Source organism: Xenopus laevis, chromosome 9_10S (assembly GCF_017654675.1).
Source record: "Xenopus laevis strain J_2021 chromosome 9_10S, Xenopus_laevis_v10.1, whole genome shotgun sequence".
NCBI classification, from domain to species: Eukaryota; Metazoa; Chordata; class Amphibia; order Anura; family Pipidae; genus Xenopus; species Xenopus laevis.
Genome location: NC_054388.1, coordinates 106,700,478 through 106,722,151, shown reverse-complemented (window position 1 = coordinate 106,722,151; position 21,674 = coordinate 106,700,478). Strand labels below are relative to the sequence as shown.

General features: G+C 42.3%; 1 protein-coding gene across 9 annotated transcripts in view; it reads left to right on the top strand.

The window, feature by feature from the left end:
• Positions 1–21,674, top strand: part of mprip.S (myosin phosphatase Rho interacting protein S homeolog) — a 106,262-nt gene that overhangs the window by 62,564 nt on the left and 22,024 nt on the right. For 6 of the 9 annotated variants that reach the window (XM_041578823.1, XM_041578822.1, XM_041578824.1 and 3 more), the window contains exons 5-13: positions 32–116; positions 1,206–1,398; positions 1,527–1,965; positions 13,157–13,292; positions 14,467–14,571; positions 16,052–16,108; positions 18,850–18,918; positions 19,713–19,802; positions 21,072–21,181. In XM_041578823.1, the coding sequence (XP_041434757.1) occupies positions 32–116; positions 1,206–1,398; positions 1,527–1,965; positions 13,157–13,292; positions 14,467–14,571; positions 16,052–16,108; positions 18,850–18,918; positions 19,713–19,802; positions 21,072–21,181 (1,284 nt within the window). The remainder of the gene's footprint in view (positions 1–31; positions 117–1,205; positions 1,399–1,526; positions 1,966–13,156; positions 13,293–14,466; positions 14,572–16,051; positions 16,109–18,849; positions 18,919–19,712; positions 19,803–21,071; positions 21,182–21,674) is intronic. The other 3 variants (XM_018239328.2, XM_041578826.1, XM_018239330.2) reach the window with 1 other exon arrangement.

Genomic DNA, 21,674 nt, shown 5'->3' with positions numbered 1-21,674 from the left:
AAAAATTCATCTATTTCCCTGTTGTTTCCAGTTGGCTTGAGATGCTCATTGTTTATCCAAAGACCAACAAGCAAAATCAGAAGAAGAAGAGGAAAGTGGAGCCTCCCACCCCACAGGTAACTGTATGGTGTAACCCTTAATTAGGGCCACCATCAGTAGTTATGGTGACCCTTTCTACCAGGGACCCCAATTATTAGCCCAATAATCACCTGGGCCCCAGTCAACATGTAGATTGGTGCCCCAATAAAAAGAAATTAGCCATTCATGCATGGTTCCACCATGATCTGCCCAGGAACCTCTTGTCTTGTCAAAGCATTTTCCCTTCACCACCCCTTATGCCATGGGGCCAATGCTTAGGTTACATTATCCATACACACTCATTAAACAGTGCCTCAAGTAGCCCTTACTAAATTGTGCTTATCTATAAATGATGAAACATTGTATAAACTCTCCTTTTTTGCATAATATACAAACCCTGAGTGTGCCAGTCTTTACCTTTTGATATATGTATGTGGGCTGACCTTATCTGCTCTTGAGGGGTATGAGATTCCACAGCTGCAATCTTGCTGCTTGTATATAAAAAGAGGATGCATTTATGCACACCACTGAATTACAACAGCTGCTCAGAGCCCACTGAGCATGTGAGTGTCACAGACACTTTCCAAGATGGTGACCCCCTTTGACAAGTTTGAAGTCCTGGATCATTGCTGCTATTAACAAGCTCAAACTTTAGGCTGGTGCAATAAGTTCAGTATATAAAATATGAGATATTTAGCCATATTCATTTTTAGGGTTTAGTTCTCCTTTAAGGTAGATTCTATGTTTGTGCAGCAGTTGAAAAAATAGAGGAATAAAAATGTATGTTTTATATTTGTTCCGCACACAGCAAGCATTTCCTACTGTCTCCTATTGCTGGCTATGAAAATCTCCATTCACCTCTTCTTCAGCTACCATTTCCATAATTCCCAGCTGGCTAGTGACAGAGGGCATAGGCATTGCAGTATTTGGGCAACTCCCTAGAGGTCATCTGTCTGCTAATCACCTCATTTGGCAGGTGTAAGCACTGGTACCAATACTTGGCGATTTTACATTACTTGTCTCCAGTGAAAAGCTTGGCCTTGTTTTTTTTCATTTAGTTGGTGGTTTATTGATCAGCCATGATTGTATTGGCTTTGTATTACTTGCTAAGTTATATACTTCCCCAGGAACCCGGACCAGCCAAGATGGCAGTGACCAGCAGCGGAATCCCTGGAGCAGAGAAGGTTCCTGCCACCAAATCGACTCTGTGGCAGGAGGAAATGAAAAGCAAAGAGGATCAGGAAAACCACACTAGTCCCCTCCAGAGTCCGGTGCAGATGCCATCTTCTCCTACTGAGACCATGGTAGATGGTAAAACAGGTGAGAGCGAAGTGAATAGGATAGGCAGTCTTCTTGTCAGGTATTGAGTTTCAAAAAACAAAAAATGTTACTTCTGAACCTGCCCTCTATTACCATATGCACCACCTGATTGTATGTTTGGATCCAAGATGGAGGTCTTGTGAATGGTGATCGCACAGACGGCGGCCGTAAGACTCGTGTGGAAAGCGGATATTTTTCTCTGGAGAAGATGAAAGACTTGAAGACTGAGGAACAGCCTCCACAAACACCGCCTTCACCCTCCACGCCCGATGCTCCCAGCAGGTACAGTGACTACAATTCACACAGCCCGGAACTGGACCCATTTTCTCCCCCAGGTACTTTGTCAACTCCTCAGCTCAAACAAAGTAAGGATGTGGGAGAGCACAACGGGCATAGCCCTTTCTCCATTGCCAACCGGCAATATGCCATCCTGGCAGATGTGCCTCGTGCCCGGAGGATCAGTCACAGGGACGCATTCCAGGTTGAGAGGAAGAGGCTAGAGCAACAGAATCGGGCAAGGAGCCCTGGGAGAGAGGAAGTCGCACGCATGTTTGGCCAGCAGAGAAGGTGAGTGTTGTGTGCATGCCTCCATAGCATATGGGCAGATATATTGGGGAAATATTTTTGGGGATTGTGTATTTTCCTGTGCGCAATGTAATTGCATGAATACTAACATCTGCAGTGTCCGACAAGTCCTTTATGAGCAAGCATTGAGCAATAATCAATGAACCCTACATTAAACGATTGGGGAAATACATTGGTTGGACGCCAGAGACTTCTACAACTTCAATTCTCCATACGGAGCCGTAGACTTTTTGGAAGTGCTAGAAGTCGGCAACATCTGGAGGCCACAGGTTGCCTCTGCCTGATATAGAGCTTTCCACTCTTCCCTACTCCGTCTTAGTAAATGTACTAACATCGTTTGGTGTGACGCATAACATGCACAGTCTTGTCTGTACTAACTCTGTGCACTGAACCCTTGTGGCTAACCATCTTGCCTTTTCCTGTATCTAACGTGTGTTTCCAGCCACCGCAAGAAAAAAGATGGCTGTTGTCATGCAAGACATTGAGATGTCCAAGGCCTTAGTCACTGGCACTCTGATACTCGTTTTTCACAAGTTTCCCATATTTCCATGCATTTAAAGGATAAGTTAACCTTTAAAATAAGTGAATGTAAAATTAACGAGGGGGCTGTTAGCACTTTTGTAATTTACCATCATTATTTATTTTGTTTTTATTCTAAGATATTAAGGGATACATGTACTGTTAATATGAATGGATTTTGTTACAACAGCGCCACCTGCTGGTCAGTTTCTGCCCAGTCTGATCACCAAGTAGTCAAGGAAGTTGTCAGGAGAGAGAGGCGGCTCTGATGTTCTTCTGCTTAGTAAAAAAAATAGAAACCTTTCTCAAATCTTTCCTAAGCAGAAGAACATCAGAGCAGCCTCTTTCTTTCTCCTGACAACTTCCTTGACTACTTGGTGGTCAGACTGGTGGGAAACTGACCAGCAGGTGGAGCTGTTATAACAAAATTGATTCATATTAACAGTACATGTATCCCTTAATATCTTGGAATAAAAAGAAAATAAATAATGAATGTACATTACAAATGTGCTTAGAATAGCACTCTTACATTCACTTATTTTAAAGGATTACTTATCCTTAAATAACTAGTAGGGGGCATTGTGTGGGACATGAAACCTCCCTGCTTTATGATTGGGCTCCAGGCACCTGTCTGTAAGGAACTGGACTAATTCAGTTATCCTCAGCTTAAGTTACGATCTCTGTGCATTATTTAGACTCCGGGGGAAGACTCTCGCCTCGGCCTGCCTACCCATGATGCACTACCTCCAAAGGATCCTTTTCTCTTCTTCTCACAACTGCTTGAGCTTGTCACAAGCAGTTTTCCAGCACACAGACAAACTAGGCAGCCTGTTCTATCTATATATATATATCTATATATCTATATATCTATATATCTATATATCTATATATCTATATATCTATATATCTATATATCTATATATCTATATATCTATATATCTATATATCTATATATCTATATATCTATATATCTATATATCTATATCTATATATCTATATATCTATATATCTATATATATATATATAATATATATATATATTTCTATAGCAGCAGCACCAACACGATACAAAGATGGTTCAGCCCCTTCCCCAATGGAAATTAAATCTAAGGTCCCTATTAAAGGAGTTGTTCACCTTTACATTAACTTTTAGTATGATTTAGAGAGGGATATTCTGAGACAATTGGCTATTAGTTTTAATTTTGTATTATTTGTGGTTTTTGAGTCGTTCAGCTTTTTTATTTAGCAGCTCTCCAGTTTGCTATTTCAGCAATCCGTTTGCTAGGGTCTTAATTCCTTTAGCAACCATGCACTGATTCATATAAGACACTGGAATATGAATAGGAGAGGCCTGAATAGAAAGATGAGTAATAAAAAGTAGCAATAACAATAAATGTTTAGCCTTACAGAGCATTTGTTTTTAGATGGGGTCAGTGACCCCTATTGAAAGCTGGAAAGAGCCAAAAGAAGGAGGCAAATAATTCAAAAACTGCTTAAAATTGGTCATTCTATAACAGGGGTCAGCAAACTTTACTATCAAAAGAGCCATTTAGCCACCTCTTCCACTAAAGAAAAATAGTCTGGAGCCGCAAAACTTAACACATCTTATAAACTTTTAAAAGTTTTAAACTTTTTTTAATTTTAACCGTTCCAATAACAGAATAGAACAAACAGAAGTGCAGTGTGCATGTGTAGGCCTACTTTGAAATCAATTAAACACTGAATAGCCCTATTAAATGCTAGTGTTCTCATCTGTTTAATGCGACTTCTGTTTCTGAAGCTCCAGGCTGATCTTCTCTATGTCGGGGCTGTAAGAAGTGACTTTGATCTTCACACAGGACTGTAGGCTCTAATTTCTTAAGTGGAAGCTATTTTTGGATTTCTATGAAGTTCATGGAAAACTTTGCTTGCATAAGTATGTTGAGCCAAAGATGGACAGGACTCCAAAATGCATACTTTTTCATGTTCATATACACCCATAAGTCTTTATTCGCTATGTCCGCCAGTTCAATGTCAAGATTGGGCTGATTTATCCCTGTGAATGCGGATATGTTCAGCAGGGATAGGTCGATATTTTGTCTTGAGTGTGCGACCGCCATTCACTCCTGGGACGACTATACAGCCCTGACGCTGGCGGCTTCCTGAGTGTGCTACCGTGGTAAGCCAGTAACGTAACTAGAGGGGGCGCGTGACGCGCAGCCGGGCCCCCCGCCCCCCTCCGTACGAGATTTTCAGCCCGAATTCCAGTGGCACGTGGGCTGCCGGGGGGCCCTGAGGGGGTGCAGGCCCTGGCCGGTTGCACCCCCTGCTCCCCCGGTAGTTCCGCCACTGTGGTAAGCTAACCATTGGCTTACAGCGGTCACACACCCAAGAAGCTGCCAGCAGGTGTGAGTATAGACAACGTGACAGGCAAAGCCACAAGACCGAGCCGCAGCATAAAGAGCCGCATTAGGCTCCGGAGCCGTGGGTTGCAGACCCCTGTAATCTATAACATACAGTTATACCACCCCTTATACACACACTAGGGTCAGTTATATTAGGAGTCAAATAACCAGCACTTATGTGGTTGTAGTGTTGAAGGTAAAAGCAGTACCTGGAGGGAACCAATGAGAACCCAGAGAACTACAGAAAACCAGGTGCCATAAGGCTAAACACACTCAGGTGTGAAACGTGTTCGACCAGTTTGCTGGGAATGCGTCTCCCCTACTATGTGCCTCCTGTTGTGTATCTGTCACATGGAAAATAAAGCTTTAGTTTTGTATTTAGCTGCAGTCCTTAGTGCTGGTCCATTCCCATTTAGTTGTGCAGCCCTTGTCTGTTCAGCGCACCAACATCTACTCTCATTCCTGCTCCGTGGAGTTTAGTGGAAGCCTGTAAGTCTATTGGCACAGGCTACTATTAAACAGCAACAGAGCAAGTGGCTTGATATGTCTGAGCAGACAGAAACCCATACCATTGTACTGGACAGTGTTTGTCACAGACAAGCCCCCATGTAGGTCTCCACTTTATTTCTCAGGGGCCCCTGAACGCTTGCCTTCCACGAATAACTTATTTCTGCCTAGGGAAACCTATGGCTTTGCTTCTGTTTCTTTTCTAGTGGTTCTAGGATTCTCAGCCAGCCATTGCCGGGTGCTAGTAACTAGGGATTCCCCCGAATCCAGGATTCGGCCTTTTTCAGCAGGATTCAGATTCGGCCGAATCCCTCCGCCCGGCCAAAACGAATCCTAATTTGCAAATACAAATTAGGCACAGGGAGGGAAATTGTGTAATTTTTTGTCACAAAATGAGGAAATAAAAAATGTTTTCCCCTTCCTACCCCTAATTTGCATATGCAAATTAGGATTTGGGTTCGGTATTCGGCCAAATCTTTCAAGAAGGATTCAGGGGTTCGGCCTAATCCAAAATAGTGGATTCGGTGCATCCCTTCTAGTAATTCTATTACAGCAATAGCCAAGGAAGCCCCAGGTTGCTACAAGGAGAACTAAAACACGAGCTGAGCAAAGGGGCTGACGCACAATGTGCAGTATACAGTGAAACCTCGATTTTAAGTCGGCTGATTTTCAGTTTTTCCGCATTTAACATTTTTTATTTGTGGTCCCGCCAATTTATAATGCATTTCAATGGGTACATTTCCCAGATTTTTATGTTTTTCCCGGATTTTACATCAAAATTTTGTCCTGATTTACCCAAAAAAATAGTAACCAGATGTATATTTTGGCATGGTTCTGCCTGTAAATGGTCAATTCCAATGAGTCTGCCCCTTATACAGTCCTGCACCAATCACTTATTGCTTTAGGTTGTGTATGTGACTCACCGAGAGTCTTGCACTTGCCCCCCCATAGTTCAACATTAACCCTGCAATGTTTAACCCTTGTTATTAAAGGAGACATATAGGCTACATTTAAAAAACTAATTTTGTAGGCAATTATAAGTAATATAAGGTGTTGCTTTTACATGGTGCTAAAAATTAATATCTCTAAAAATAGCCCCTTTATTGGAGCTCCCTATAGATGTTCTCTGGTCACTGTCTGTTTCAAATGAGGGGTGGGCGTGTCCCTGCCAGAAGCACAGTAGGAGGGGGACAGCCAATCACAGCCCTGCAGTCACACAAGCACGGCTTCAGTTCCCTATCAGGTCCTGCTAGCTGCTGATTGGTTCCTGTCCTACAGTGCAGTGAACTGAGAGCACAGCCTGGGAATTCAGGGAGCAGCAAGTGGAAGAGAAGGGAGGGATTATTAGGGTTTTTGCAAAAATATTCAATAAATCAGACTGAAACACTACTTTTCCAAGCACAATCCCTCTATATCTAAATGAGTATATTAAACATAAGGAGCGACTCACAATACACTTTGGGGCACATTTACTTAGGGTCAAATATCGAGGGTTAATTAACGTTTGATATTCGACCGTCTAAGTAAAATCCTTTGAATATCGAAGTCGAAGGATTTACCACATTTCCTTCGTTCGTACGATCGAAGGATTTTAATCCATCGATCGAACGATTTACCTTTGATCAAAAAAAGCTAGGAAAGCCTATTGGGACCTTCCCCCATTGGCTAACATTGATGCTCGGTAGGTTTTAGGTGGCGAAGTAGGGGGTCGAAGTTTTTTTTTTAAAGAGACAGTACTTTGACTGTCGAGTAGTCGAACGATTTTTAGTTCGAATCGTTTGGTTTTGAAGTCGTAGTTGAAGGTCGAAGTAGACGAAATTACTTCGAAATTCGAAGTATTTTTTATTATATTCCTTCACTCAAGCTAAGTAAATGTGCCCCTATGTTGTACAAGGCTGATGATGAATTGCTAAATAATTAATGCATTGGTATTTCATTCTGATTGGCATTACATGTCCACTTAGGAACCACTAGAATCTGTGCATTATCATTCCTGTAGCATCAGCTTCATTGACGGATAAATAGAACCTCCTTTTCTGCTTGATGATTTGCAACGTTCCCTAAGCTTAGATTCTCAGCAGCAGCCCGGAGCACACTGAGCACGTGCAGTGCCGTTGACCAGATCCAAGACAGGGAGCTGCTGTGCACAACATTGATGGCCTGAATCATTACTGTTATAGGACTGCTGAACCTCTGGGCTGGTATAGCAAGTTCAGCATATACAATATATATAGAATATACAATAAAGATTTTCTAACCACATCTATTTTTAGCTTTAGTTCTCCTTTTTAGTTGGCCTTGATTACTTGAGAGTTGAGTGATGGTTTTAACAAGTTCTGTTATGAATAACTTGGATGTTTGAGGGCAGAGTTGGAATTCTGGGTGAAGGGTTCATTCAACTTCCTGGAGGCCCAAGCCGTTCGGTAAAGTGGAGTCTGTTCCGTCTTCTTCAGGATACCCAGTGTCTGTCTCTTCTGTCCTCTGTTGTCTGTCTGTCCTGCATGCACATCAGCCCTATTAAACCTTTCCAGAGCCAGCGGAACCTGCACTCCCACATGAGATTTGATATAAAGCTACATAGAAGCCATTTTAATTGACTTGTATCTTTTGTATTATTATTGGCCCTTATATGTCTGTACTCTTTGTTGGTACGGACAGCCCATTGTATATTCCCAACACATTAATAAGAAAGCAGTTTCCTTCCTGGCACTGAAATGGTTACGTTCTAGACTTCTGGGAAATCAATCCCCCAATCTTTGTGTCTGCATGGCAAGGAAAACCAAATGAAAGTAATTTGCCTGCATATATATGTCTTCACTGTGGCTGTTGAATCGTGTGAGTGCCTGTGGGGTCTAGGGGGGCATTTGCAGGTGAAAGGGACAACTCACATGTACAACTGCACACCCCACTGACACTCGGCGGGTTAAAGGAACAGTAGCATCAAAAATGTAATTGTTTTAAAGTAATACAAATATAATGCAGTTTTGTCTGCACTGGTAAAACTGCTGTTTGTTTCAGAAACTCTACTATAGTTTATATAAACAAGCTGCTGTGTAGCCATGGGGGCAGCCATTCAAGCACAGGATACACAGTAGATAACAGATAAGTACTACTATAGTTTATATAAACAAGCTTCTGTGTAGCAGTGGGGGCAGCCATTCAAGCACAGGATACACAGTAGATAACAGATAAGTACTACTATAGTTTATATAAACAAGCTTCTGTGTAGCAGTGGGGGCAGCCATTCAAGCACAGGATACACAGTAGATAACAGATAAGTACTACTATAGTATATATAAAAAAAGCTGCTGTGTAGCCATGGGGGCAGCCATTCAAGCACAGGATACACAGTAGATAACAGATAAGTACTACTATAGTTTATATAAACAAGCTTCTGTGTAGCCGTGGGGGCAGCCATTCAAGCACAGGATACACCGTAGATAACAGATAAGTACTACTATAGTTGATTTAAACAAGCTGCTGTGTAGCCATGTGGGCAGCCATTCAAGCACAGGATACACAGTAGATAACAGATAAGTACTACTATAGTTTATATAAACAAGCTTCTGTGTAGCAGTGGGGGCAGCCATTCAAGCACAGGATACACAGTAGATAACAGATAAGTACTACTATAGTTTATATAAACAAGCTGCTGTGTAGCCAGGGGGGCAGCCATTCAAGCACAGCATACACAGTAGATAACAGATAAGTACTACTATAGTTTATATAAACAAGCTGCTGTGTAGCCATGGGGGCAGCCATTCAAGCACAGGATACACAGTAGATAACAGATAAGTACTACTATAGTTTATATAAACAAGCTTCTGTGTAGCCGTGGGGGCAGCCATTCAAGCACAGGATACACCGTAGATAACAGATAAGTACTACTATAGTTTATATAAACAAGCTGCTGTGTAGCCATGGGGGCAGCCATTCAAGCACAGGATACACAGTAGATAACAGATAAGTACTACTATAGTTTATATAAACAAGCTGCTGTGTAGCCATGGGGGCAGCCATTCAAGCACCGGATACACAGTAGATAACAGATAAGTACTACTATAGTTTGTATAAACAAGCTGCTGTGTAGCCATGGGGGTAGCCATTCAAGCACAGCATACACAGTAGATAACAGATAAGTACTACTATAGTTTATATAAACAAGCTGCTGTGTAGCAATGGGGGAGCCATTCAAAGGAGAAAATGCTCAGGTTACACAGCAGATAAGCTCTGTAGAACATATAGCCTTTTTTAAATTTCCGTCATTGCTATTCAGCTTGTTTATATGACATATAATAGTTTTTGAAGCAAACACACCAGTGCAGAGCAACACTACATGATATTATCATTATTTTAAAACACTTTAATTTTTTGGTGTTACTGTTCCTTTAATAACATTTCTGTATGTGTAATATGATACCAGTATAAATCAATGCAAATAATGCTTTTATATGTAGGGATGCATCAAATCCACTATTTGGGATTCAGCCGATTCCTTTGTGAAAGTTTCTGCCAAATACCGAATGGAATCTAAATCCTAATTTGCAAATGCAAATATGGACGGGGAATGGGGAAAAAGTGTGTTTTGTTTTTTTTTGTGATGAAAAGTCACGTGATTTTCCGTCCCTAATTTTCATATGCAAATTAGGATTTGGCTCTGCCACTCACAAGGGTTCGGCCGAATCCAAATCCTGCTGAAAAAGGCAGAATCCCAAATCAAATCCTGGATTGAGTGCATCCCTTATTATATATGTGTGACAGCAGGGGTGGTCCTCCTGCCGCCTGTACAGCCTGCTGATTTATGGCTCCCATCATCCTCAGTCAGGCACTGGGCAATGATGGCCGGCAACAGGCCAGAGGGAAGCAGGTAGCCCATCCTTGCGTTACAATGAGCCATTATTGATTGCTGTACTTTCTCTGTATTGTGTCGATGATGAATACCGATCGTAACGAATTCTGTAATAATTTGACTTAATTTTTTTATTCTGTTCACTCATTTTCCAGCCTTTATTCTGTTTCCAGGTCTTGTTGCTCTTCACCTCCTCCCCCTGCTGTGCTGCTGTGCGAGGTGGCCATCTTTTCTGAGCCTGCTTCGCTGCCATCTCGTCTCCCAAGTGTAGGAGATGTGACTTTTGTCTCCTAGGATAAAACATCTGCCTGTTTTTAGTTATTTTCATTTGGTTTTTATTTTTTCCCCTTTTATTCTTCTCTATGAACCTGCTGTCTCCTCTGCTACCTAACTATGATTTGGTCTCTATGTATCAAGGCATAGAAGTCGCTATACTTGGAGTGTGTGTACCTGCACTTTATCCTTGCTCTTTATTTTTTTAACCAGTCGGGTTAAGGTGGCCATTGATGCAAAGATCCGCTCGTTTGGAGACATTGCCAAAAGCCGATCTTTCCCCCGATATGTCACTAACGGGCATGGCTATATCGGGGGTAATCTGAATGTTCGGCCATATGGCCGAACAATTGGATTACGATGAGAGCGCAATGGGCTCCGGCGGGACGGTCCGGACAAAATTAAACCTGTCCGATTGACCAAATGACCAATCTCCGCCAGACGAAAAATGTCGGGACTCTCCACACACAGTCCGAAAATCATATGAATCCTCGATTCGTACGATAGGATCTTTGCGTCTATGGCCACCTTTATCCTTGGCCTGTGGTATCTAAAGGTTTATCTTGGATGTTTGTTCTGTGTTTTATCTCATCTATTGAAACTTGATACAAAACAAGGGCCTTGGCCGTGTAACCACTTCACTGTCCATATCTAAAGCAGCGTTTCCCATCTGTTTTTGGTGAATTCTGGGAGCTGTAGTTCAACAGGTGGAGGCTTCATGTTGGACTGACCTGATGCTTTATTATACATACTGTTGCCCAGTTGATCACATTGCCTTATATAGCCACTATTCTGAAGTTACAGACCTTTTGACATGTAGAGGTAACGCAAATACCATGTGTGCCTAATGCCATTGTATACAACATGCAGCAGTCTTCCTCTGATGCCATCTTGCATTACTATACCCACTATGCCAGTGTTAGAGCCCCTTCTCAAGTCACCATCTTGTTACTATACCCCACTGTCCCAATGTTACAGCCCATGACACCTTCCCTTTCTGTACGCATTATACATTGCAGTTAGTGATGTGCTGACCAGCTCTATACCTGCGGGTTTTGGCTTACCTCGAACCCCTATTTGCTCTTCTTCATGCTCTCCCTGCCCGCCTCCTTACACTGCCGGCTTCTGACTTCCGGTTTTATAGCCATGCGCTTGCTCACCCAGCCCCTTTTGTGACGTCATCGGTGGCGTCGGTCTATAAAAGGAACCCGGAAGTCGGGCGCGGGTGGCGGAGGATGGTTCAGGTCTGCTTTGGGTCGGGTTAAACACACATCACTAATTGGAGTTGTTTAGGCTCCGAATACCAAACTTAAAGGAAGGTAAATGTAAAAATAAAAACTGGGTAAATAGGCTGTGCAAAATAAAAAATATTTCTAATATAGGTAATTAGGCAAAAATGTAATGTATAAAGGCTGGAGTGAGTGGATGTGTAACATAATAGCCAGAACACTACTTCCTGCTTTTCAGCTCTCTAACTCTGAGTTAGTCAGTGACTATAATGGGCGCCACATGGGACATAACTGTTCAGTGAGTTTGTAATTGATCCTCCGCATTCAGCTCAGATTCAAAAGCAACAGTTATGACCCATTTGGCCTCCCCTCAATACACTGATTGGTTACTGCCTGGTAACCAATCAGTGGAAACCAAGAGAGCTGAAAAGCAGGAAGTAGTGTTCTGGCTATTATGTTACTCCAGCCTTTATTTATTAAATTTTTGGCTAAATTACTATATAAGAAACTTTTTTTTTTTGCGCAGCCTATTAATTCAGTTTTTATTTTAATACTTTAATGGTCAATAAAACTCACATATAAAATCACACAAGGGCAATTAAATGTCTTTGTGGTCTTGTTACATTTGGAAAACTGCCAGACCCATTCCCAGGATGTCCCAATGGGCCGTGCTGTTATGTTGGGACATTCCAAAGGGAAATGCATGCTATGCAGTGGTGGCTGCACCCTTGCTCCCAAACCAAACGGGCATTGTAAAAAGTATTAAAAATATTAAAAATAGTTAAAACAATCTCTGTTTCAAAGCAACTGCTCTTTTGAAGTCCCTAACTGAAGCTTTAGTTTGGAAGACATCATTAAAAGGTTTCATTGGTGGCAAAGTGGTTACACGGGCAATTGCATCGGGGGATTTCACTTTGTGGCTTCTTACTGGGAACTGGAACTGGATGCCATTATCATATATGGGTGGTGGGCTAGTGCTATGGACTTCTCTCTGTACAGGGCATCGTTGCCCTCTCTGGCCCTTATGGACACTTCTGTTCTATACTTATTTTTGTCGCATAAAAAAAAAAAAAATGTTTTCTGCTGTAAAATATCAATAAGATCTGCCATGAGAATTATTGCTTCTTTTCATGAGCTTTGAATGCTTTTTCTGTATTAAAGGGGAACCGCACCAAAATCATAAATACATTGTGTCATTCTAATCACTTTTCCAATGTACGTTGGTTAAATCAAGTGAGTCAGCCGGAGTGCTGTGCCCGCTGCAGATGATGATGGGAGCTGTAGTTCTGCAAATGATGGAGGGTAGACCCTGTGATAGACACACAAGACTGTAACTGATATCATGCATAACCTCCCATTTAAATTCTGCCAGCTTGTAATATTAATGTTTACCTCTTCCCTGTCTCCTCGCAGGAAATCTCTGGTTATTGAGAAGTTTGAAGCTCTGGACATTGAGAAAGCAGAGCAGATGGAGACCAGCAGTTCCACCAAGCCAACCAGTGAGGCCCGGCAGGGACGCAGCGAAAAGCGCACCTTCCCCAGGAAGCGGGTAACGACCTCGGCCTAGAGCCGTGTATCTCCCCCTCCTCTTACATTTTTGCATCTGTGTCCCAGATTGGGTTCATAGGGCAGTAAAAAGCTTTGATAAGATTATCCAGTGCAGATGGAGCCAGGAATGTTTTCCAGGTAACCTTGAACTGAACTCCACGGGGATGCTACAAGTGATAAGGATCGGGTGGCTCTGTTCTATACTGGCTTTCCCTCTTAAGGACCTTATAAATCAACTATAAGTAGTGCTTGGAGTCATACTGTGTTATTATGGTGCCAGCATGGAATCCACCCTCTGAGGCACTTTACATGCCTATGTTGCAGCCTTCTGTTTACCCAGCTAACGATAAACGCGAGGCTGAGTGTTACCCACGCCCATAAAGGACATTTTTGTCATTACTAATACTCCATCTGCACCCCATATTTCAGCTTAAAGGAGAACTGAAGCTTAACGAAATAAGTAGCTAGAAATTTTGTACATGATGTTTTGGACTTCTGTACCAGCCCAAGGCCACCACAACCCTTTAGCAGTAAAGATCTGTGTCTCCAAAGATGCCCCAGTAGCTCCCCAACTTCTTTTCTGCTGATTCACTGCACATGCTCTGTGCTGCTGTCACTTACTGAGCTTAGGGACCCACTCACAATATACAGTACACATAGAATAGAAATGCCACAATATAAGGCTGATTAGTAATTAATACAGATACTACATGGCAGCACAGAAACCAGTGCAATTAGCATCAGAATTTAATAATCAGCAAACCTGTAGCATCAGCTTATATTACAGGGGAAGCTCATTTTCTGCTGGATAATTAGTGACGAGCCCTAAGCTTAGCTTCTCAACAGCCAATCAGAGCCCACTGAGCATGTGAGTGTCACAGACACTTTCCAAGATGGTGACCCCCTGTGACAAGTTTGAAGTCCTGGATCATTGCTGCTATTGACAAGCTGAAACTTTAGCCTCGTTCAATAAGTTCAGTAAATAAAATTTGGCATTTTTAGCTACGTTCATTTTTAGGGTTTAGTTCTCCTTTAACCTTAAATCACTGGCCTGAAACAGTATCATTAATATATAAATTCCCAATGAAAATGAATTGCCAGCAATGGTGGCGCAGGGGTGGAAATCTGTCATGTGTGCTGCCTGCATGGGGGTAATTCTGTTTTTTTCTTCCCAGGATGAGTCTGGGGTCAGTTCCATCTCTGACGTTTCAGCCTCGCCGATGTCCCCGTATCGCAGAGCAAAATCATTGGACCGCAGATCTTCGGAGTCCTCCATGACGGTCAGTGTTTCATTTAGTGCGTTCACTTCACATTGCCTGGGATCTTCCTTGAAAGGCAGCTGCCATTTATTTATAGTCTTTCACTTGTAATTAGACATATTAGAATGAACAGGTTCTATGAAGATTTTCATTCATCCAGGTCATGGTATATCTAGTATAGGTAGTGTAGTGAAATGTCTTCAATGATTACTCAGCAAGACAAATACTGTTAATTCTAAATTCACTAAATCTGGACATAAAGACTGAGATTGCCAAATGAGCAAATCTTTTCCCAGTTTGTCCACCCGCGAGTTGTATCTAAGGGCAGAGACACACGTGGAGATTCGGGGAGATTACTTGCCCAGCGCCAAATCGCCTTTTCTTCGGGTGAGTAATCTCCCCGAACTGGCTAGAATCTAAATCGCTAGCGGGATTGCACTCGGAGCACCCGAAGTTGCCTCATGAGGAAAGTTCGGGCAACTTCAGGAAAACAAAGCGCCATTCTGCCTGTGATTTAGATTCCAGTCTGCAGGAAGGCAGTTCAGGGAGATTAGTCGCCCGAAGAAGAGGTGATTTATCTCCCCGAATCTCTACGTGTGTCTCTGCCCTAATAGGCTGGATTATAATGGAGCTCCACATCACATGGCCAATTTCAGGTTTGTCTGACCGTATTTTCTAACCAGTTATCATTTGGGCAGGCTGTTGAGGGGCCCCATACACGGGCCAATAAACTATTGCCTTGGTCTCGCCTGTGTACTAATAATAAATCGAATCTGTCTGTTTGATCTCTCGTGATCTGCATTGGTGACAACAGCTATGCAGTGTCCTGTCATTCGACATGAGAGCCTGTATCCAGCCGCTCTACTAATGGATAGGGGGTTCCTGATTTACTCTCCAATGTAAACTTATCTTTGCTATGTCCTGCTCTCACCAGCGAGCACCTGTCTCCAGATCCTTGGCATGCTCTGCAACCGGGTGCTTGAGCAAACATCTCTCTACTTGGCCCCTGTCTATTTAAGACAGAAACCCAAACCATGTCGGGAACTGGGTTGAGCAAAGTATGGTCCATAGGAATTCTGCTGTGAGCACAAGACCACCCACTTTCTGTAAACTGTATGGGGATGGGGGGCAGGTTCACTAATGTACTTGTCATATGACTTTAGATGTTTTGTATATAAGTAGAGAGGGCACAGAATAGTTGAGCAACACTGGATAGGACAGAGTAGGTACAAACATATATGTCGCCTTCAGAAAATGGACCTGTCACTCGCTGATGGGACTGGAGATATTTTACATGTATATTTATACAAAAGAGCAAAACTTGTATGAGGGTCAGGCAACATTTCCAGGAAAGTGAATGGGAATGAAAAGTAGCTGCTACTGTCGGATCCTTATAGTCGATAAATTTGAATGTTGGTGGGCCACACACAGCTGCAGTGGGTTCTGGGAAATGTCTTCCATCTTTGAGTGTTCGGGACTTATGTATCTCTTTGTATTGCAGCCTGACCTGCTGAATTTCAAGAAGGGCTGGCTGACCAAACAGTGTCAGGATGGACAGGTGAGTCGGAGGAAATTTCTTTCCTGGTGCCGTGGCCTCGTTCACAGAAATCTTACTGAAATGAAAAATTGCTCCTATTCTAGAGTGCAAGTCATTTTAATCAAGCAGCAACTACCAGAATGATCAGTTTTCTGTTACTGTAGATTACTGGACATGGAGCAAGGGCACCTATTACTGCTTTTGTATGAATTTGTCTGTAAAAAGTTCCCTTTCTCTGTAGAGATAAATATAGGAATCCTGTATGTATGACATCTGTGTATAGAAATACATGCACTCATGAGCCTCAACTAGTCAGCAGCCTGATGGTATTCTAGTTACAATAGTTTAATGTTGCAATAAAAAATACTATGGAGAAAAAATAGCACAGAAAATCGTATTCTCTCCAGGGTGAAAAGCTGTGGTTTCTTCTGCACCAGACAATAGAATAGTTCAAAATAACTGTGATATTCCGCTGCGCACGCCCACATGAGATGTCACAGATATTGTTTGTGTGGCTAAAGACTTTCAATATGTGACCAATCAGCACAAGTTCATCTGCTGGGATTCCTAGGGGTAACAAAGGGATTCCCAGGCCCTTACTGTCTCTGGCTGTGATGTGATCTGGAAGCTGTGCACACACAATATTTACAGGCACAGTCAGGAGTGGAAGTGGCTCGTGGTGATTACCTCATGGCCCTAATGTGGCTACCAGCTGAAAACCCCTGGGACCTGTGGACTAAGGGGTTGGGTTACCAGGAGCCAGGGAGGAAGAGGGGTTGGTTGAGGGTTTATTAACTCAGGTCTGCCATGATGGAATTCCCACGTTCTGTGTTCCGTCAGCTAGAGAGGCAGCTCTCTGCATCGGGATTCTTTCCAGTCCCTTCTACTCTAATCCTTCCGTTTTCTTTCTGTTCTGTACCTCTTTTTCATATAACAGGGAGAGCCACGCACACTAAGAGGCCTGCTTAATATATTTGTAGAAGAGATAACATAGAACTTTGTCAACTTAGGTATTCCCCTGAACTAAACACAATTCAGCAGGAACAGTCCCCTAAGTTTGCTCATAGTCTGTACAGAGAGATCCCATAAAACTATGGCAGCATAGGTATTCCCCTGTACTAAGCACAATTCAGCAGGAACAGCCCCTAAGTTTGCTCATAGTCCGTACAGAGAGATACCATAAAACTATGGCAGCATAGGTATTCCCCTGTACTAAGCACAATTCTGCAGGAACAGCCCCTAAGTTTGCTCATAGTCCGTACAGAGAGATCCCATAAAACTATGGCAGCATAGGTATTCCCCTGTACTAAGCACAATTCTGCAGGAACAGCCCCTAAGTTTGCTCATAGTCCGTACAGAGAGATACCATAAAACTAGGGCAGCATAGGTATTCCCCTGTACTAAGCACAATTCTGCAGGAACAGCCCCTAAGTTTGCTCATAGTCTGTACAGAGAGATCCCATAAAACTATGGCAGTATAGGTATCCCCTGTACTAAGCACAATTCAGCAGGAACAGCCCCTAAGTTTGCTCATAGTCCGTACAGAGAGATACCATAAAACTATGGCAGCATAGGTATTCCCCTGTACTAAGCACAATTCTGCAGGAACAGCCCCTAAGTTTGCTCATAGTCCGTACAGAGAGATACCATAAAACTAGGGCAGCATAGGTATTCCCCTGTACTAAGCACAATTCAGCAGGAACAGTCCCCTAAGTTTGCTCATAGTCTGTACAGAGAGATCCCATAAAACTATGGCAGCATAGGTATTCCTCTGTACTAAGCACAATTCAGCAGGAACAGCCCCTAAGTTTCCTCATAGTCTGTACAGAGAGATCCCATAAAACTATGACAGCTCTGGCCTATCCCAGTACTAAGCACAATTCTGCATTGCTTATGAGCGGGGCCCTTTTGAAAGAACATGTTGTTCTGGGTTGTCAGACAGCGGTAAAAAGGGCAATAAGACAGATCTCTTAAAATAACTGCACCAGACTGCACTTCCAACTGTCATGTGGATGAGCTGGGGGGGGGGGGTGATTTGTTTTTAGATGCACCACCTCACCCTATGACTGTAAGCACAACACTAAACCAGAGCCAGCTCACTGTAGCCAGCCAGACATTTATAATAAGATACATGGAGGGCAGACAGGGAAGGTGCAGGGCATATAAAGGAGGGGCAGAATAATCGTGGCCAAGCTGCTTTTTATTTTCTTTTATATTATCATGTACAGAACAGCATCTTGTGTGCACAGAACATTGCTTTCCTGCACTTGTGCATATGTGTATATTGTTGGAAACGTTATGTATTACCCTAACCTTAGTAAAATGGTCACTGTGATTAAAAATAGTCAATGACAGATCCTACACAAGTGTCTTGTTTCACTCTCAAATACTCAAATACAGCTATGGGATCTGTTATCCAGAAAGCTCCGAATTATGGAAAGGCCATATCCATTGACTCTGTTTTATCTAAACAATCAAAATTTTAAATAATGATTTCCTTTTTCTGTGTAATGATTAAAACAGTAACTCACAGTACTTAATCCCAACTAAGATATAATTAATCCTTATTGGAAGCAAAACCAGCCTATTGGCTTTATTTAACATTTACATGATTTTCTAGTAGACTTAAGGTAGGAAGGCCCAAATTATGTTAAGATCCATTATCCGGAAAACTCCAGGTCCCAAGCATTTTGTATAACAGGTCCCATACTTGTACCATGTTTATGTTGTATGACCTTATACCATCTTCTTCTTTGTTCTAGTGGAAAAAGCACTGGTTTGTGCTGACAGATCAGACTCTAAGGTTTTACAGGGATTCTGTGGCGGAGGAGGTGAGTTGTTAACCAATCATATTACTCGTACATTCTGTTGTTCTGGTTTTGCCCCAGTTGTGCCTTACTGCAGTGTTGTAATGTTGCAACTACAGCAAACAGATCACTTGTAGTCATGTCACCGCTTTTAATGGTTGAATTTCAAATTAGAAATTTAGAATTTTCGAAAAAAAAATTATTTTTTTTTCATGGTCAAAATTGTCAAATTCGACTAGGGAGTTATTCAAATTCTATTTGAGTTTTTAAAAAAAATTCGAATTCGATTTTCGAGATTATCATACTCTGGCACTTTAAGAACTCGAATTTGACTATTCGCCACCTAAAACCTGCCAAATTGCTGTTTAAGTCAATGGGAGAGGTCCAGGGTGCATGCAGCCTTCCTGATATTCAAGGTTTTTTTTTTTTTTACTGAGAAATTTATTATAAAAATAAAATTTTTAAAACTTGGAATAGGATCGACCCAAAAACAAAAAAAAAAATCAAATTTGATTCTAATTTAATTCGAGTTTTCGGGTCGATCCTATTCCGAGTTTAAAAAATTAGATTTTTATAACAAATTTCAATTGGTCGAATTTCGAGTTCATGGTAGTTTCTGGGAGCTTTTAAAAACTCACATGAATTTGGAAATTGGACCTTTGATAAATGTGCCTCTAAATGTCTGTGTCCTCTAAAAACAAGCTCTGCCCTCGTCCCCAGCCTTCCCTAGGAATGTACCTCTTGCTATAAATTAGTGACAAACATAGCAGAATGTTTTATGGTCTAATCCAACTTGAAATTTTTCTCTTTCTGCCCAGGCTGCTGACTTGGACGGAGAGATCGATCTGTCAACTTGCTACGATGTTACGGAATACCCAGTCCAGAGAAACTATGGCTTCCAGATCCATGTAGGGGGCAACCATGTGTCCTTTGTTCTTATTGTTCCTCATGTAAAGGGCCACAGGGGATTTTTGGGAGAAAAACTCTTGTAGCTATCCCTTTATTTTGCTTTCTACCTTAAATCCATTGCAGGTTTCTCCAGCCAGCAGTGCTGTAAATGTAAAAAAAAAGCATTTGATATAAAGTGTAAATCGTCCTGCTTCTTGTGAGACTGTCCACTCTGATTCTAAATTAGTACCACGTCTTAAAGGGGAAATATCGGGAGTAAGCTTCAGCATACTGAAATAAGAAACTTTCTAAATACAAACAATTAAAAATTCTGTACCATTTCTAAAATAATCAAGTTTATCTTAACTATTCCTCTCTGAGCATCTGTTTCTCTTCATTCTGTCTTCATGCAACAGTTGGGTGTCAGATATTCATTGACAGTTAGATCCAATATATCTTATAGGGGGGCTCCTTTTGCCTAGAAGATGTATTAGATCTCACTCAAATAACTGATTCCAGTACAAACAAAATCTAACAAAATAGCTGCCTTTTGCACAAATCCTGCATGTAGAGAGACATGATGTCTGGTGATTTTTAATAGAGTGAGCTCTAATACATCTTCTTGATTATTTCAGAAATGGTACATATTATTTAATTGATTGAATTTAGAAAGTTTCTTATTTCAGTATGATCATCATTTTCATGATAGTTCCCCTTTAAACAAAATCAGCACTATAAATATATTTCAGCATGACCCAATAACTTGTGTTTAGAATTGTGATTCTGTTGTTATTGCAGGGTCGGACTGGAGGGCTTTGGGCCCACCGGGGCTATTGCCCCAGGGCCCCGCTCCGGCCCCCGCTGCTGCTCCGGCGTGCTTCATCGGATGCAGTGCGCATGCGCGCGGCGCCGCATTTGTGCGCACGCGCGCAGCAATACCTTTGTGCGCATGCGCAGATCCTCTATTCTACCGCGACCCCCGACAAAGTGGGGTCGTGCAGCCAAATTAAGTAGCGGATCTGGGCCGGCGGGGCCCACAAGAGCCTGGGGCCCACCGGGTTTTTTCCCGGTGTCCCGCCGGCCCAGTCCGACACTGTTATTGGGACACTCTTACCTGTATTCTACACCATTAGCATAGGTACAGTTTTCCCCACTGCTTTTGCCTAGTGCGTTTAGAATAATCTGATTGGCTGCTTTGGGTTACTGCACCAATGCACAGTTGCAGTGTTTTGTGAATGACCCCCTTAGCCTGCCCCAATAGATCTGATGAAACTCTCTGCTTTGTCCAGACTAAAGAAGGGGAATTCACATTATCTGCCATGACCTCTGGCATCCGGCGGAATTGGATTCAGACCATCTTGAAGCACGTGCGCCCCAATACAGCTCCTGACGTCACGAGGTGAAGCTACTGCTTTTCTTTGCATTGCCCAACTCCCAACCCATTGCTTTTTAGAACAGAGAAACCATGTCTCACTTCTAGGCATCGGTCCTGCTGGTAGGGCCCACTGGAATAGCTATTGTATCCTGCACAACCGGCTTAAAGAACAGTAACACCAAAAAAATTGTGTTTTAAAGGAATGACAATATAATGTACTGTTGCCCTGCACTGGTACAACTGGTATCAGAAACACTACTATATTTTATATAAACAAGCTGTTGTGTGGCCACGGGGGCAGCCATTCAAAGCTGAAAAGGGAAAAAGGCACAGGATACACAGCAGATAACAGATAAACTCTATATTACACAATGGGATTATTCAGAATTTATCAACTGTGTATCCTGTGCTTGAATGGCTGCCCCCATGGCTACACAGCAGCTTGTTTATATAAACTATAGTAGTACTTATCTGTTATCTACTGTGTATCCTGTGCTTGAATGGCTGCCCCCATGGC